Here is an 18,523-nt window from a genome sequence, read left to right as displayed (position 1 = left end):
TACTGGGGCAGGGCCCTTGGCTGTTCCCTACTAGGGGTGAGTAGCACTCACACATTTAATATTGAATCTTAACCCTTGGTAATATTTTGATATTTGGAGTAATAATTTGCCGTTAAGCATATTTTCTTTTCAGTCTCAAACATGTTTAAAGAGAAAGTAATGATGTAGTAGATAGCCTCACCTCATTTGGAGCTTTGGACAACACGATAAGTTTCCCACCTCTAATCCAATTGCCTAAACATATGCTTGGTATGTTTGCTTGCGATTGTGCAGTAATCCAAGCCTTCATCATTAACTCTAGTTCTTTATTTTTTTATAGACCCATTGTAAATATTTTATTATCAATTTTCACTTTTAATTCCCTTTAGGAGCTTGGTTTTGAAATTTTGGTTGTAGCCTCCATGCTTTCTTTGTATAAGGTATTCATTCGCCAAAAATGAGAGTTATCAATATAATTGGTGTACCGCCTCATTTTTAAAAGTGAAATATTTACAATGGGACATGCAACATCAACCACCGGTTTTTGTTATAATTTCAACAAAGATAAATGTTATTTATTATCTTCACATCATACATCAATATGTGATTTGTCATTCTATTTAAATACATATATTTACACACCAATATGTGTGTTTAAATAGAATGAAAAAATGGCAAATCACATATTGGTGTATAGTGTAAGAGATGATAAGTATAATTTTTTTTCAAAAAAAATATCACCTGCTAAATAATTTTTTTAAAAAAAAAAAAAAATACAAAACCTAAGAATTATAAGTTTGCATAGACTAGTTTAATTCTTCATTCTTTATAAAATAAAAATTGGGTCCTTTTTTTACAACCGTATTTGATCTATTTTTTAAGATAAATTACAAATCCAACTAAATAATTATAATAGTTTATTATTTTAATTAGATAGTTATATTAGCTTTATTATTATAATTAATAAATGGATTCCTTCAAGATTGTTTGAATCTTGCAAATAATATTTAAGGATTATTAAATTGAGAGATTTTTTTATTTTAATTACTCAAGGAAAATTGTATACTATTATTTCACTTTCATAGAAATATACTTTTTGAGAAATTTTCGTCAAAACCTGACTAGTCGAGACCTCTTCTGGACATTCCTGGAATAAAATAATAAAAAAAAAGTTTTATTAATGTAACTAATGAACAATACAAGAAGCTCTCTTTTCGTTTGGACTCTGGAGCCATAATAGTCAGTAGCAACGTGATTGTGTTTTTTGAATTGGAGAAGAAGAGGACGGAGCGTTGGATATGGCGTACCTAAGTATGGGAGAGGCACACCGAAGAATCACGGATTACCTTAACCGCTTCTTCGATGCCGTATCTTCCCAAGACGGAGCTTCCCTCAGTCTCCTCCTCTCCCTCTCCTCAAACTCTCCTTCCCTTCTCTCTCTCGCCGATGCCCTCAACCTCTTCCAGGTCTACTTCTCTCTCTCTCTCTCTCTCTGTCTCTCTCTTACTACTGTGTAAATTTAGGGAAATGACTTTTTTTCGGTGATTTTGTAAAATTATTGCAGGATACTAGTAGAGTGATCAAACAGTCCGATAAATACTCTCAATACACAGAAATTTTCATCCATCTTTTTCGATCACTGCAAACTTACCGACTTGGAAACCTTGCCGATGCCTACCAAGCCTTCGAGAAATCTGCCAAGTAATTTTTTTAGCAGTTTTTTCATGAGTTTTTATTTTATTTTCTGGGATATCTTGATCGAAAACAATTCTTTAATGGTGGAATTGAATTGCAGTGCTTTCATCCAGGAGTTTCGAAATTGGGAATCGGCATCGGCTTGGGCTTTGGAAGCCTTGTATGTGGTTGCTTATGAAATTAGGGTTCTTGCAGAGAGAGTATGTTCTTGTACTTCTAAATTATACTATATGAAGGCGTTTGATATTTATTGGTGATTTTTAGAGAGTTAAATCTGACTTTCTTCGTGTAGGTTGACAGGGAACTGGCTTCGAATGGAAAATCCCCGGAGAAGTTAAAGGCTGCCGGTTCGTTTCTGATGAAAATGTTTGGGGTCTTAGCTGTATGTTTCTCTGATCAAGATCTCAATCCATGTACAATCACATATATATTCCTTAAGAAGTAAAACAAAGTGTTATTTGGCCTAAAAATCGTTGCTGGTCTTGTTTACATTTGCATTTTCTATGCATTCCTCCATTTAGTGATAATAGATTAGAATTATATGTTGGTCTTTGCCCTGTGCAAAAACTATGGCGAGGAAGGAGGTCAACATTATGTTTGCAATCAGCAGCACAAACCTATATGCAGTTTTTCATTATAAATTTGGCTTCAACAAATTCACAAAATAAAATGTAACAGTTTTGGTTCTATGGATTTCCTTTCTCCTAACTCTTTAAAAGAATGTGTATATTGTAGGGAAAAGGCCCAAAGCGAGTTGGAGCACTATATGTGACTTGCCAGTTGTTCAAAATTTACTTTAAGGTGATTTATGCTTCTTTCTGCTGTCTGATGGTTCCTTGCTGTTTAATTTTATCTTCTAATTCGTTTTTGGTGGGAAGGTCAGTTAGATTCATAAATGTAACTTTATCATGAGCTCTTCGTCCGTATGTTTTACTATCAAGAAAAGAGCAATGCATGATTTAATGGCTGAAGGCATATTTACCTTTTCAACATGCTGAAGGAAACATGAGTGGGCTGAGCTACAACATGATAACCTTTTTTCATTTCTTTGCAGCTTGGTACAGTTCACCTTTGCCGCAGTGTAATAAGAAGCATTGAAACTGCTCGAATATTTGATTTTGAGGAATTTCCTAAAAGAGACAAGGTTAGAGTTTATTTTGTTAAAAAATGTATTTTATTCACAATATCTATATCTAGTTGCAACTATTTGTGGGCAGTCCGACTCCTATACGTTCTCTCCCGCCTCATGCTTCAAACAGAATTGTCTTGGATTGAGTTTTGAAAAAGGTAGAAGAATTACGGGCATGTGTGTGGATATCTTGTGTAGGATTTGAAGAGCAATTTAATGCTCTTCTTGTTGCTATCAAAGCTGGTTGCTCATTGGCCTTGAAGTCAGCTTCTAAGAAGGAAAGGGAGTTAAGAAGATTAGAATGTTCCATTAATTATGACACAAAGGAGGGTAGTGTTGGGAGGGACAAATTGAAAGGGAGGGAGTCTCATTTTTCTCATGAAGCCTAAGATTCTCTCTTGGAATTTGAGGGGGATTAATGATGTTAACAAACGTCTTAGCATTAGGTCCCTTCTTCGTATTTGGAAGATTGATATCATATGTTTTCAAGAAACGAAGCTGGGTTTTATTGATAGAAGTATTATTCATAGCTTGTGGGGATGTGCTTTTGTGGGTTGGGCGTATTGGGCTTCTTCGGGAGATTCAAGAGGTGTTCCGTTGATGTGGGATAATAGAGTGGTGGAGTTAGTGGAGGAGTGTATTGGGAATCTTACTGTAGCATATTCTTTTAAAAATATTGAGGATGGGTGGAAGTGGGCTTTTGCGGAAGTTTATGGGCCAAACTTGGATAGGGATAGACGTTTATTGTGGGAGGAATTGGTGGGTTTGTATTATTTGTGGGAATTGCCTTGGTGTATGTGTGGGGATTTCAACATTATTCGGTTCCCAAGTGAGCGTTCAGGAGAACCTTGTATGTCTTCAGCTATGGAGGAATTTTTGGAGTTTGTCTTTGATTTGAATTTTTTGGATCTTCCCCTTGTAGGGGAGCATTTACTTGGTCCAACGGTAGGAGCTGGTCGAGACTGGATAGATTTCTTGTATCTCCATCTTGGGAGATTCATTTTCCTGAGCTATGTCAGAAGAATGCTTCGTGTTTGTTCAGATCACTTCCCAATTTTGCTAGATTGTGGTGGCATACATGGAGGTCGGCAGTATTTTAAGTTTGTAAGCTTTTGGCTTGGAGCTGATGGTTTTGTGAATAGGGTTAAGATTTGGTGGAATTCATATCAATGTACAGGAACACCTAGTTTTATACTTGCTCGGAAACTAAAGGCCTTGAAGACAGATTTGAAGCAATGGAATGCTAAAGTATTTGGGAATATTGATAATCAGAAAAATTCTGTTTTGGAGGAATTGCTTGCATTGGAGGTTGGGGAGGAGAATGAGGTTATGAATGAGGTGGCATTGTTGAGGAAAAAAGAAGTGGTAATCGAGCTTGAGAGGATTTTATTGATGGAGGAGATCTTTTGGAGGCAAAAGTCGACGGCCCTATGGTTGAAAGAGGGTGACAAATGTACCAAATTTTTTCACAGATTGGCTAACTCACATAGGTGTTGTAATGCCATCAAGTTGCTTCAATCTGATAACAGACTGCTTTCATCCCCTTCCGTGCTTTAGGATCATATTGTGCAGTTTTACGAAGCTCTTCTAACTGAAACATCTGAATGGAGGCCCAAACTTGATGGGTTGGCTTTTGATACATTGGATCCTTTTTCTGCGAGCTAGTTGGAGAGACCATTTGAGGATAATGAGGTTTATCAGGTGGTTTGTGGGATGGATAAGATAAAATCCCTGGTCCGGATGGTTATTCTATGGCATTTTTTCAAGCTTGTTGGGATGTTGTGAAAGAAGATGTGATGTGGGTTTTTCAGGAATTTTATTCTTGTCATAAGTTTGAGAAGTCTCTTAATGCCACATTTATTGCTCTCATTCCTAAGATAGCCATGGCCTTTATGTTGAAGGATTTTCGCCCTATTAGCCCTGTAAGTGGGGTTTATAAGATAATCTCAAAGGTGCTTGCTAACTGTATAAGTACGGTGATAGAGAAAATTTTTTCTAAACCCCAAAATGCTTTTGTTCGGGGTAGGCAAATACTTGATTTTGTGTTGATTGCTAATGAATGTCTTGATAGTCGATTAAGGGAGGGTGTTCCTTGTGTTATTTGTAAGCTGGATATGGAAAATGCGTATGATCATGTGAATTGGGACTTCCTTTTCTATATGCTTGGGAAATGTGGATTTGGGGAGAAGTGGTGTGCATGAATTAGACATTGTGTCTTTACTACTCGGTTTTCAATGTTAGTTAATGGAAATCCTTGTGGTTTTTCCATAGCTCTCGCAGTTTTGAGACAAGGGGATCCATTATCATGGAGGCTCTGAGTTGAATGGTGGAGGTTGTTGTTTTTTGTTTTTTTTTTTTTTTTTTTTTTTTTTTTTTTTTTTTTTTTTTTTTGGGGGGGGGGGGGTTCCTTTCTGGTTTTTCAGTGGAAAATGCTAACAATGGTTTTATCGCTCTTTCTCATCTTCTTTCTGCTGTTTGTAATGTTGATCGTGGGTAGATTCAAGCCTTAAGGGCTGTATTATTATGTTTTGAAGTTGTATCTAGCCTTAAGGTGAATTTGGGTAAGTCAGAGTTGGTTTCGGTGGGGGAGGTGCGGAATATTAACTGTTTGGCAGCTCTATTGGGTTGTAAAGTTGCTTTTTTACCTATGAAATATCTTGGCCTTCCGTTGGGGTGTCTTTTAAGGCTCAGTCGGAATGGGATAGTTGAGAAGATTGAGAAAAGGCTGGCAGGTTGGAAGCGAATATACCTATCTAAAGGGAGTAGAATTACTCTTATTAAAAGTACTATTTCCAATCTTCTAACTTATTACCTATCCTTATTTCCATTGCTTGCAGGGGTGGCAAACCGGATTGAAAAATTATTTTGTATTTTTCTGTGGGGTAGAATCGGAGAGGAGACTAAAATTCATCTTGTTAGTTGGAATAAAGTATGTTCTCCTATTTCAAACGGAGGTTTGGGGGGTTCGAAATTTGAGAAGTCTCAACAAGGCTTTGTTGGGGAAATGGCTGTGGAGGTATCAATTGGTAGGGAATCATTGTGGAGGGAGGTTGGGAGATTTTTGCTAAACATATAAATTTTGCTGTTGGTGAGGGTTCAAGGATCCGTTTCTGGCTTGATGTTTGGTGTGCTGATTGGGCTCTTTCTAGTACGTCTCCGGTTATCTTTCGTTTGGCAGCCAATCGGAATGCTACTGTTGCTGATTTGTTAAACCGTTCTAATGGTACAGTGCAGTGGGATGTTTGTTTAACTACAACTGTACAGGACTGGGAACTTGACGAGTTCTCTAATTTTTTCAGTTTCTTACACTCCTTGGGGATTGGGGGTAATGAGAGGGATAGAATGTTATGGAAGCATATGGGTAGTAAAAAGTTTTTAGTATGGTCTTACTATAAGGCATTGACTGCTCAGCATTGTTATCCTTTTCCTTGGAAGAGTATTTGGAGGTCTCATGTGCCTTCCAGAGTTGCTTTTTTCATATGGACCGCATCACTTGCGAACATTCTGACGATCAATAACTTGAGAAAGCGTGGCCTTGTTGTTATGGAGTGGTGTTTCATGTGTAAGAAACATGGGGAATCTGTGGATCATTTACTTCTGCATTACGAGGTGGCAAAGGCATTGTGGGATGGTGTTTTTAGTAGAGTTAGGATGGCTTGGGTGATGCCTATGAAAGTAGTGGATCTGCTTGCATGTTGGATTGGACTTCAAAGTCCTCCTCAAGTGGTTGTTGTGTGGAAGATGGTTCATTTGTGTCTTATGTGGTGTATTTGGTGGGAAAAGAACGAGAGATGTTTTAATAATAAAGAGCGCACTATGGAGGAAATCTGGAAATTCTTTGTGTTCTCTTTATTTCAATGGTTTTCAGCTATAGTGCTTAATGGAGATTCAGCTCATGATTATAGAATATAATTAGGTGTTTTCTTTTGCATACTTCCTAGATGCATGGGCTTCACCTATTTCATTCAATGAATAAAATTCTTTTTACTTATAAAAAAATTTGTTGCTAATCTCACTCCAAGAGGCCGTAACTATTGTAATTTTCTATTCAGGTTACCTACATGTATTATACAGGTCGGCTGGAAGTGTTTAATGAAAATTTCCCGGCTGTAAGTGCTTTAACTTTTAGGCCCTGTTTGGATAGTGAAAGTGACATCTCATCTCATCATTACAACTTTCCCAAATTTTCACACAAAATATAATAAACAATTCAATTTTTTCAAATCCCAAAACAATAATAATATTAAAAAATAATATTCTAACAATATTTTATTCAACTTTCATCTCAACTCATCTCATCTCAACTAAACTCACTATCCAAATGGCACCGTAAGCTAATGATATAATTCTTGCATGTTCGGTGATGTGTTGTATGCATGCACTTGATATAGTTAATGAAATTAATATGATATTAATTTGTTTCTTGGCCTTCAAAAACAGAAAAGACAGAAACAAAGGATGGTTGGGTGGCAATAGTGTGTGACCACAATGTGGTGAGGAACACATATGGAGATCAGGAAATTAATACTTTGCCCCTCCAAATTACCCCTGCTTTTCCAATGTACACCTTAACCTACCAAACTTGGCGATTGGCATCCTAAAATACCAAAGGTGGCAATATGTACCCTTGTCAATGTTCGTAGTAGGGGTGCAAATTGTCAAAACTTTGTAGTAAGGGTGACAGTCGTCAGTTTTGATAGTTTAAGGTGCAAATTGAAGAATGGTGATAGGTTAGAGGTGCAACATGTAATTTCCCCATATCGATAAGTGTTCCTTGCTTTGTGTCAACTTTCTACAAAAAATTTCCAAGTGTGCACAGAAGCCACTTACTTGTCATTATAATGTCAGCTTGCACCAGGCTGCTTGCTGTAATGTTTGATCCAATTGGATTAATTATAATTGCACTGTACGAAGTAGATTCATTTCCTTGCCTGCAAAGTTCTTATATCAGACATTTGAGTTTGTTCCTCTAGTCTACTATTCACATGTCTACTTTTCTGGCGTGGCAGGCTGATCATAAATTGTCATATGCCTTGATGCATTGCAGTCCTCACCGTGAAGCAAATATAAGGTTTGGTTCAGGTGTGCTTACTTGCATATATTTTGCATCTGTATGATGGAGAGTTTAATCCTCCATAATTTATAGAGATTTTTTGTACATCAAACATAAATATGTATTTATGACTGGGTAAGTATTGATCCAAGATACGTATATTTTAGCATTTATGATTTCCCAAAGTGGTGAATAGTAACTTTAACTTTAGAAAGTTCAACGATTATGATGGCCAAAAAATTGGGAAATTAAAACTTTGAAACTGCGATCTTGTTGTGGTTCGATAGCTTTAAAATAATGACCAATATGATGGCATTCCAGAAAGAAAACACAGTACATCGATGATCAGTGTCACTTTACCCAATTAAATGTTGTTTTCACTTGACTTTTGAATTGACTGATTCTTTTTTTTTTAATCAGTAAAAAAAAAATTGACGTAGAATCAATGTTTATGTCTTTTAAGTTTATGCCTTTTTACATCAGAGATTTTTTTAGTTTGTCTTTATTGATGTAGAATCATCCAAACATAATTTGATATGTTTTTTCAACCCTTGGTTTAAGTATAGGCTATTACTTTAAATAGTCTTGGATAATATACTGTCAAATATGAGATTAGTAGGAATATAATTTCTTCTATCCGGGCATCCCTTACATTTTCTGTCTTTTGGAATAGGATGATACTAAAATATCTGATACCTGTGAAGCTTTCCATGGGTATCTTACCTAAAGATTGGCTGCTCGAGAAGTACAACCTAGTTGAGGTATGGCCTGCCTGTTGACTTTTTTCTTTTCTTTTCTCTCTAAGATCTATAAGAGATTTTTTTAATGCTCCATTATTCTCTCAGATAGAGATATTCTAGTGTTGTCTAGTTTGTTGCACATTTGATGAGTAATGGCAATATTGACCTGTACTATTTTCTGGAGAAAAGTTTAGGAACCAATGTTGTGTGTGCTTGTTTGCATTGGGAGTTTGAAGTTGAATCCACAAGGTTTTACATGTCTTACACCATCATGTGCCTAACGATTTTTATTTTTGGGTTACAATATACATTGTTGTTACTTTCTCAGTACAGGGATGTTGTGCAAGCTCTAAAAAGGGGAGATCTCAGACTTCTTCGCCATGCTCTCCAGGAGCATGAAGACCGGTATGTTCTCTTTCATTTTTACAAATTAGGAGGAGAAAGAATTTCTGGAGACTGGAGACTGAGTTCTTTATTTTTATCAGTTTCTTAAGATCAGGTGTATATCTTGTCCTAGAAAAGTTAGAACTCCAAGTTTACCAAAGACTGGTGAAGAAAATGTAAGTTGCCATGTCACGTGCATATATTCCTGAATTGAATCAGGTGCTAGAAGTTTTACTCATGGTTACCACATGCTTGTTGTGCAGTTACATTATCCAAAAGCAAAAGGATCCAAACAAAGCTCACCAGGTGAAGTTGGAAGTGATTGTTAAAGCATTGAAGTGGCTTGAAATGGACATGGATGTGGATGAGGTAATTATATCTCATTCCCCTCTTGTTTTGAGTTTAAGGCTATGCTGTAAATGAACCGAGTCATTCATGAAGAGTTTGAGCTCGACTCATAGATACTTGACTAGAGTTTGATTCATTTAATTCAATCTCATTTATCAAACAGGCCAAACTCATACAAACTCAGCCTTACTCATTTTAACTAGCATAAACTCATAATTTCGTATTTATTATTTTTAATAGTATTATTCTTAACTTTAAAATGAAAACACCATAAATATTTATAAAAGTGAGAAAGGATCTTGCTCCTAATGCTATGGATGTTATTAAAACTTTTATGAATATAAGTCTCGATATAGATATGTATGAATGCATATAGAATCTATATAGAGACTTTTATATAAACTTAAAATGGGCTTGTCTAAAATTAATATGTAAATTCATAAGATATAATATGAAAAGTCTATTTTTGGTACAGAAAATCATTATGATTTACTGGAAACACAATATTAATTAATTTAACACTTACGAGTTCATATATATACTTAGATGATATAGTTTTATCAAGACACGATCTTAATATAATTAACTAATTATTGATACCAAGTTATGACAGTATCTAAGGTTTCTGGATTTTTGCCTTTTAAGGAAATAATAGATTAATCAAGCAGCTCATGAACATACTCGAATCTGTTTAAAAAATAAATAAAATTATTGGGAACATAAATGTAACTTGGTGATAAGCTCGAGCTCAGCTTGTGCTTAAATAAAAATTAGACGAACATATATTAAACATTCAATGTTGGGCTTGACAAGCTTATTTACAACCTCATTTATGACACCTTACTAGATGTCTCTCACTCGGTTGTTTTCTTTGGTAGGAAATCTTATAAGATATTTTTTGGAATTTGTAGGTGGAGTGTATAATGGCCATACTAATATACAAGAATCTTGTGAAAGGGTATTTTGCTCACAAGAGCAAAGTGGTAGTTTTAAGCAAGCAAGATCCTTTCCCTAAATTGAATGGAAAGCCTGTTGATTCGTAGTGTTTGAGCAAAGGTTATTTTATTTTATGCTTAAAAGATTTTCTATCCTGAGGGCAATAGGCCTGGCATGAGTTCCATTTGTTTACCCTTATGGATTCTGTTGTATTTTATGTAGAAAAGTTGGTTTATTGTGACTGGCTTGGGCAAGAAAGGACAATTCAGCATTACATTGTGCTGATTACCAAATTATTTTCTTACTATGACTAATGAAGTTATTGAAGAAACTCACTTACAAATATTTTGGCCTATTATCCTCATAAATAAATTATTTATTACTTGTTAAAAAATATATTGATTGATAGCATGCACTATGCTCATTAATTACTTGTATGATCTCTTTTTCTTTTTGAGTGTTAGTTTTATTCAAGCACTCATCAAACAGCAATCTTTCAGCTCCATACTTGCACCAGAAAATACAAATCCAGCCCATTGACCATTAGTTTGATTACATTATGCTAAGGTGCCTAGTTTTGTGAAGAAAGAGATGTGCTAGGTTTGCATATAAATCTTACATGAGAAAGTTTACACACTGATGTGACCAAATGTGAAACATCAAATCTACTTTACAAGAAAAATAGTTTTACAATCTGACGGAACATATTAAACCATCATGTCAATATATAAACTTTTTTGCCTAAAATTTCTGTATAAACCAAACACTTATCTTATGCATAATCTGGCTTGTATTCTCAAGTTACATGGTCAAGCTACTGTGATGTTATAACTGACTAATCAGTATTTTAGTCAGTATCAATGTATCTGTGATTCTGAGTATATCGGATAATTATATTTTGCACCTTTGAACTGTTATTGTTTTTGAAATATGCACCATAATTTCCAAAACTGGGGATTGACATATTACTCTAGCAAATTTGAATAATTTTTACCCTCGTTTAATATTTGCTAGTCAAGATTGTGTTAAACTTCCTGTTTCTAACCTATATATTTTTTTTAATAAAAAATGTAAATTAACAATATTTGATACTCTTAAGGTGTAATTGTCAGTTTTGTCAATTTAAGATATAGAATGATAGTTTGGAGTTGTAAAATGTCATTTTCTCTAATTTATTTCGCATCAAGTATCTCCATCAAACTATTGTTAAAAGACTAATGGGATGCCACATGCCAATCCTTGATTAGTTAAAATGTGACATCAATATCCACGGTAACCAATCAAAGGTTGACATGTGGCATACTGATGCTACGCGACAATCCTCCCATTAAAAGAATAGTGATTTTTTTTTTGTAATAATTATAAATTTTTGTAAGTAGCACGATTCTTATAAAAAAAGAAGAAGAAGAATGATTTATATGAATACAAGTTTGTGTGCTGAAACCAATTAACTAATGTATTAATCAATTAACTAATGATTTAATTAATCAATCGGACTTTATAGAATCCAAGAAGTTCTTCCTGTTTGTGCAACCTGTTTCTATTAGAGACAGACGGTTTTTGAAAACCTGAAATTCCATACATATTATAGTCCCATGTAATCAAATGTTTATTCTTAGATTTTTTTCAATAAATCAGATAGAATAATATTAAGACTATATAGTTTTAGGATGCGTAAGCTTTTAGTAGGGTCCATCATTAAAAAGTAAATTTTTATTTGTAAATTTAAGACTTATCTACTTTTTTTAAAAAAAAAAAGTGTGCGAGGTAATCTTCTAACAATCCCAAAGTACACCCACTAAGAGCTTTGAAAAGTATTTAAAATGGTTTAAAAGTGCATTTGAAAAAAAAGAAAACAATATGTTTGATAAATTTATATAAAGTGATTTAAAGATAAAAAAAAACACAAACTCGAAAACCTATTTTTTTTTTTTTAAAAAAAAAAAGAAAAAGAAAAAGAGAAAAAAAACTAAGCATGCGTACTTGGACATTCTTGTTACCAGCCACACTTCTTCTTCTTCTTCTTCTTCTTCTTCTTGTCAATAAATCCTAAATGAATTCAGCCTCGTTTGCTCTTATGATGGTCTTGGACACTGAAAATTTTCACACTTGTTTGCCCAAACGTGGTATGTGTTTACCCCATTTTTGGGTTTGACTTCCACTTGACTCAAAATTCTTTTTCGTCCTATTTACAAGCCAATATGATGGACACACCTTTCACACCGTTGACGTAATTTGATTTGTAAAAGAATTTAATTTTAAAATTTTATTACGAATCAAATCTCACCATATAAATAGTAAGGAGAGTGTGTGTTTCTATGTGCGAGTTCGGGAATAAAATAACTCAAACATTCATTAATAATAATAAAAGAAAAAACTCAACAAAATTGAGAGTCTTTATTAAAAACAGTTGAGATGAAAAGTGAAAACCGAAAAAAGAAAAGAATAAATGGAGATTTCAATTGCAACGGTTCTAGCTTCTAATGCTTAAATAGAGGTATAAAAACTCTACAATCCTAAGAAGCAGATCTTAAAACTGTATAATACAAGAACTTGATGCTCTTAACATTTTCGGCTAATCCACTAACTCGTTGGTTTCTTTGACATTGTCGACCTATATTAGAACAGGTTAAGATCATCTAACCTCTTGGGCTCAAGACCCCATGGAAAGGCCACAAGTACTAATTTATTACAATTGTCTTTGTCAAGATATCTTGCAAGAAATTGCCACTGCTGTCATGGCTTATTTCTGGTTCCTTATGAGGTCCTTAAATCAGAATCACATACCTGTTGCTCAACATAAACGGTGCATTTCTGTCCATTTAAACATGGAAGTGGTCATCTAGGCTTAATAAAATTTTTCTTTAGAAATGATATTTTCCTTGATGAATTTACATCTGGATCGGAGAACTGCACGACCGCATCCTCTTTACAAATGAAATTTGGGCATGCTTTCACCATATTTACTTCCAATCAAAACTAACTAGAGAAAAGAACTGGGGAAAAACATTTTGTGCATACAAGAAAGTTCCTTGGCATGATGACGAAGATTGATCAACAGCAACTTTTATCTGCGGTTCCTGAGTTAATTAACCAATGTGAGCATGACATAGAACAAGGCGTCGATATGATGCAACCCCTTAAAAGCTCAAGCCTGATACAATGTTAGATTGCACTTCTAATATGCACTGAATTATCTAAATCTATAACCTTCTTATTTCAGATGTTAGGAAATGATATGATGTCCTGTGCATTCTTTTAAGGTCATATAGCAATTAGCTTTACTTGATTACATGTGTAGTCTGCTGAATTGTGTTGATTGTGAAGGACAAAGAGGCAAACATTGGTCATTTACTAAATCATGACAACATATAGCAGAACAGCGCAAGATACTTTAAGCAATTTACGTATGACAGCATACAGTAGCTGTCAGTCATTCTGAAGCTAAACTTGGATATCTCAACATTGGCTAACCCAATTTCTTAATGCAGAAGTTTGGGACGATCAAGGCAGTAAAAGGCATGGAATAGAAGTTTAACACATTTGAGATAAACACAATTTGAATGACAAGGATATTACCTGTTATTCTTTTGTCTGGTAAGAAGAACAAGCAATCCAAATCCTATCATGATTGCAACTTTTACTACCTGGGAAAAGGCAAACAGAATCTCAGAATATTTCGATTATGGGTCAGAGAGGAAGTCATTGAAGTGCAGCTCAAATAAAATTGAAGTAACCTGTCCCACCGGTCCTCCAGAAGTTTCAATATTCTCTGATCTTTCATGTTTTGAGTTCCTTATTTTGTGGCAAGTCTTCTCATCTTTATTCACCTTAACAGCAATTCCAGCATCCACACTATGCTGAAGATGATGCAAACACAATAACCGGATCATCAGATTGGTTCCCAGTTAAAATAAAGAGAACCATCTCCAACATGGCAGGTCCAAGGTTCCAACTAGATGGAACTTCTTCAAAATATAGTTCCACAAGTAAATTAGTCATTCACAAAGTCTTTAATTCTGTTACATAGACGGTTTAGATCAAAATAATGTATTGTGTCTACTCAAACATTAAGGATAGAATGCTGGCATGAAATTGACATATTTAGAGCGAAACATTAAGGTTTGATTATACAAGATAATATGTCCTGTCCTGAATACTGCAACCATGCAAGTAGCATACATCACAGCAATAAGTAAGATTTTGGGACAACATATGGCACCGGGACAGAATATATATTATATACATATATATATATATATATATATATATATATGGTTTACTACAGATCACACAATGTAAGATAAGAGTGTCTTAATTAGAAGGTTGTATCTACAACTAGTTCCATGAGACACCTCTTCTTACAGTTCCAATACTTAACATAGGCTCCCGGACTCCCATTAAGAAAATAAGCTTATAAAAGTGGACTTATACTTTATCAAGATTAGCGTTGGCAGGTGGTTAATTCTTGACAACGTTTGTAGAATAATTTTTCATTTAACCACTCTTGGCAAGTCTGACATCAGTTATCCACTGTTATAGGGGAGTTCCATTAACTTATATAGCAGTGCTAACTGTCTTTTGATGAGGATGATTACAAATTTACATAAACACCCGTAGTTTGAAGACTAATTGTATTCACTGTATCTTCACTCCTTTCTCATTCTCTTTTACTTCTATTCCTTACACTCTGACACCGGCACAATCAGAACTTTTTGGTTATGTTTGATATCTATCTTCTCCTTTTTTAAACTATGGTTTATACATGGTAAAAAGATTTACCAAGAGAGAATTTAATAAGAAGGGAAAAGTGTCAAATACTATCATTTGAATTTAGAGAATTTGAAACTCAATTATTCACAAATGTAAAGAAACCAAAGGCTTGGAGGAAAGTTCAGATACCTCTTCCACAATGTCTCTCGTAGAGAGATTTAACTTCCCTTGATGGACCTCCGGCTCCATACTGTAACCACCCATTAGATCTATCATTTTTGTACCACCAGTCGTTACACACAAGCGTCTTGCTTCAACTGGAAATATCCAGACACCAGAGCTTTCAAATAAGGAATGCTTATTTACATTATATTCTACTGATTCCAATCTATGTCTTGAAGCTCCTTCACCATCCATTTTTTGAACATTTTTAGTTTGAATTCCCCTTCTACTCTCCTCTATGACTGGATTGGAACAAGAATCTTGCTTATCAATAAACAAATTATGAGGGTGTCTACCTGAATGCTTATCAAGCATCCTCCCTGATACTGTAGGTGTTTCAAATGTTGATGTTTGCATCGAATCTTGATGGCATTTCTCTTCCTCTTTATCTACTTCTTTATGCACTGCCTTGAATTTATTCTCAAGACTTGGCATTGTTCCAATAATCTGAAATTTCTTATTGTTCAACTCTTCCAATTGCCAACTGTCCTGAGATGATTTATGTCCAAGTAAGCTAATTTGCTCCTCTCTTTTCCTGAAATAGGCTGGGCCATGTTTCAACTCCTCTGCAAAAAAAGGATTAGTTGGTCTTCCTGATATTGAGTCTTCTGCTTTAGTAATTCGTTTTTTGCCTTTGTTTAAGTGCCGACTTTTTAAAGGAGCTTCTGTTATAGACTGACTTGACTGAAATTCTGTTGGTGGTGGCTTCACTTGAGACCACATATCCTGCTTCAACATTTACCATCATGAATCATGATGGTTACAAAAAAGAAATTAATATGGAACAATGTGTGGAGAATACTATTGAAGTTGCATGCTAAATGTACCTGAGATAGACTGCTTTCAAAGGCACTTATCATTTTCCTTACATTGCTACGGGTTTTCCCAGGCTGAGTCCGCTTTTGATGGCTATGAGCCATAGTTTCTTCCAGATCATGAGATATTGAATTGCTTGTGGCAGCAACGTCTAATCCTGATTCTACAGAAAGCACTCCAACGGAACAAATGGCTCTTGTAGGAGATTCAGCAGGAAGTGTCTTACTCTCATTCTCCTCCACTGGTTCCCTGTGACTTACTTCAGTAAGATGGACATCAACTCCTTGTGATGCAGGCATTGCCAATAACAACTCTTCATATTGATCTGCATCATTCTAAAACAGGTGAAATAAAAATCAACTGTACTTTTCAAGTTTCTTTCTAGTAAAAGAGTTCAAAGATTACACTGCAAAAGTGGTAATGCTTAACTGGGGCTGATTGATTCTGATCAGGATGTATTCCTTCTATGCTCTCAGAACCAGATTTTTCAACCTCGCTGAAAATAACAGGATTTGATACCAAACAAGCTTTGGAGGCTTCCTCTTTGACACTTACTGCTTCAATTTAAAGAAACCTTTCAGAAAAAGGTATATTCAAGACCACATTGACAACTAAAAACTTGTCATTATTTCTTCATATTGCAATTCTTTTTCTACTCAAAGCTTTCACAATTTTTTCCAATTGGGTGAGTAAGATCTAACCTGAGGCCTCATTGCTTAAGTCCAAAGACAATGCAACATTACCACCAGCAGTAGTATCACTCTTAGGACTATGAATACTATGCTTGAGAAGCTCATCATGTTTCATTTTCAAAGCTGATTCTCTCTACAAAAAGATGACAACCCGCATTCTAAATAAAAAAGTCAAGAAATACCTCACATAGAAAAACTAAAAATGCCAACTTTGGAGAACAATTGAGATGTGGGAAATGAAACAACACCATCATTCGAATTCGGTTGCGCTCGTCTTCATTGAGGACAAACTGCAAATTCATCTGCACGTGACCACCTCCTTCTAGGGGAAAAAGGTCATCCCAAAGACCTCTCTCCACTATAGACTTGGTCTCAACCCCTGCCACAAAATATGTTGATCCTTAAGGTTCCATACTAGATTATATGAACTCAAATGGAAATATCTCTATAAACCTGCTCGTGATATTTCTTTCCCATCAGCATCCAAAAGTGCAACAATCAAGTTGTCTCGGAGGGTTGTTAATGGGCTGTGAAAATCAGAACAACTTTGGATATGTCATGGCCAATAATATAAAGTAGCAAATGTTGAAACCAATAAAATACTTTAAAGTTTAAATACTGAGTGAATGCCGTAATCCTTACAAAGAGAACTCTTCCTTATCTGAAGTTTGGTACTCTATTTTCCCCATGGAAACTGAAATTAGAATATACACTCCATTAACTTCTTTTTTTTTTTTTTTAGAAAAAGGAAACCATTGTAGGCATCTATGAAGGAAGAGAAGATGAAGAGAAGTGTTAGGTGCCAACCTTTTAAGGATAAAGGTGAAGAAGGTGACGACGATGGAAGCCCGAAGAATTCCCGAACTGAAGTTGATGAAATATGCAAATTAGCTATTAAAACTAATACAGATGCAACTCCCCATATTTGAATTGCAGTAATGAGACAGTAGTTAATACCTGAAACCAGGATGTTTCCAGGCATTGTATGTCAAGAAGTTTGTAGGAGAATCTGATCAAATTTATGTTTCAGTTTAAGATTTTTGAATTGATCGGTTTGAGGAAATGCAAAGGCTTGGACTTGGACCCTGCTGAATATGGGTCGTCTGCGAGGGGATTGGATTGGAAAGTGTGGATGTGGTTGGACTTCAGGGAAGTTTTAACACCTTGGTGGGGTCCTTCGTCCTTGCTAACGTCTAAAAACGTATTGGACCACCTCAAAAACTGACTGGGATGCCAAAACTATATATTTTTGTCTCACTCATAGCTAACAATAATGAATCATGAGTCAGTTTTAGGTAATTTATTTGGTAATTGTTTCCTGCAAAATTCACAAGCAAACTTGTCTCCAAGCTTTGTGACGACTTTTTGACAGTTTCCCAAAATCAAACAGTAAAAAAAGGAAGAAGATTGTGCTTCATTTTGTTGTTGATCAATACCATCCTTTTCATGCTAGTGACCATATTTTGAATTTTTTTTGGTTAAATCAGGACCATCAATTTGTTAATAATTTCTTCTCTTTTAATCCAAGGGCTCCAACGATGCTATGGTCCACACTACAAAGCTACACCAACTACTCTTCATTTACTTGTAAAGTGAAAATAGTTTGACTCAATCTTTTGAATACTGTATCGGATACTGTACTGGTCAAGATATTAGAATGAAATATTTCGATACCAGTACCGTTTCGGAATAGTCGATATATGAATAAACTATATATATAAATATATATATAAATTATATTCTAAAATAATAGTCTATATATTAATAAATTATATATAAATATATATAAAAATTATAAATAGTCTTATCTGAATTG

The 18,523-nt window shown here is 34.9% G+C and overlaps 2 protein-coding genes across 14 annotated transcripts; one reads left to right on the top strand and one right to left on the bottom strand.

The window, feature by feature from the left end:
• Positions 1–1,134: 1,134 nt before the first annotated feature.
• LOC121250505 (enhanced ethylene response protein 5) lies at positions 1,135–10,600 on the top strand. The gene is made up of 13 exons (XM_041149636.1): positions 1,135–1,445; positions 1,544–1,680; positions 1,775–1,874; positions 1,967–2,056; positions 2,410–2,475; positions 2,729–2,818; positions 6,856–6,912; positions 7,813–7,874; positions 8,530–8,617; positions 8,925–9,001; positions 9,082–9,156; positions 9,244–9,349; positions 10,240–10,600. Exons 1-13 carry the CDS (start codon positions 1,278–1,280, stop codon positions 10,369–10,371), a joined length of 1,248 nt encoding a protein of 415 aa, XP_041005570.1. The 5' UTR covers positions 1,135–1,277; the 3' UTR covers positions 10,372–10,600.
• A 2,237-nt stretch (positions 10,601–12,837) lies between these two features.
• On the bottom strand, positions 12,838–17,844 carry LOC121250617. Of its 13 annotated transcripts, none has more exons than XM_041149785.1 (13): positions 17,665–17,843; positions 17,515–17,571; positions 17,350–17,401; positions 17,161–17,252; positions 16,956–17,086; positions 16,717–16,840; positions 16,445–16,572; positions 16,027–16,350; positions 15,496–15,928; positions 15,167–15,294; positions 14,002–14,124; positions 13,844–13,911; positions 12,838–13,344 (listed from the first exon to the last, which is right to left on the bottom strand). In XM_041149785.1, the coding sequence occupies exons 1-13, from the start codon at positions 17,687–17,689 to the stop codon at positions 13,332–13,334; spliced, it is 1,698 nt and encodes a 565-aa protein (XP_041005719.1). In that variant the 5' UTR covers positions 17,690–17,843; the 3' UTR covers positions 12,838–13,331. The 13 variants fall into 13 exon arrangements, with proteins under 13 accessions (XP_041005719.1, XP_041005717.1, XP_041005718.1 ...); XM_041149783.1 differs by having other exon boundaries at positions 15,167–15,765; positions 15,880–15,928; positions 17,665–17,842; XM_041149784.1 differs by having other exon boundaries at positions 15,167–15,765; positions 15,880–15,925; positions 17,665–17,842.
• Between the last annotated feature and the right edge of the window lie 679 nt (positions 17,845–18,523).

Source organism: Juglans microcarpa x Juglans regia, chromosome 2D, assembly GCF_004785595.1.
Source record: "Juglans microcarpa x Juglans regia isolate MS1-56 chromosome 2D, Jm3101_v1.0, whole genome shotgun sequence".
Taxonomy (NCBI): domain Eukaryota; kingdom Viridiplantae; phylum Streptophyta; class Magnoliopsida; order Fagales; family Juglandaceae; genus Juglans; species Juglans microcarpa x Juglans regia.
This window is presented reverse-complemented; position numbering and strand designations above follow the sequence as displayed.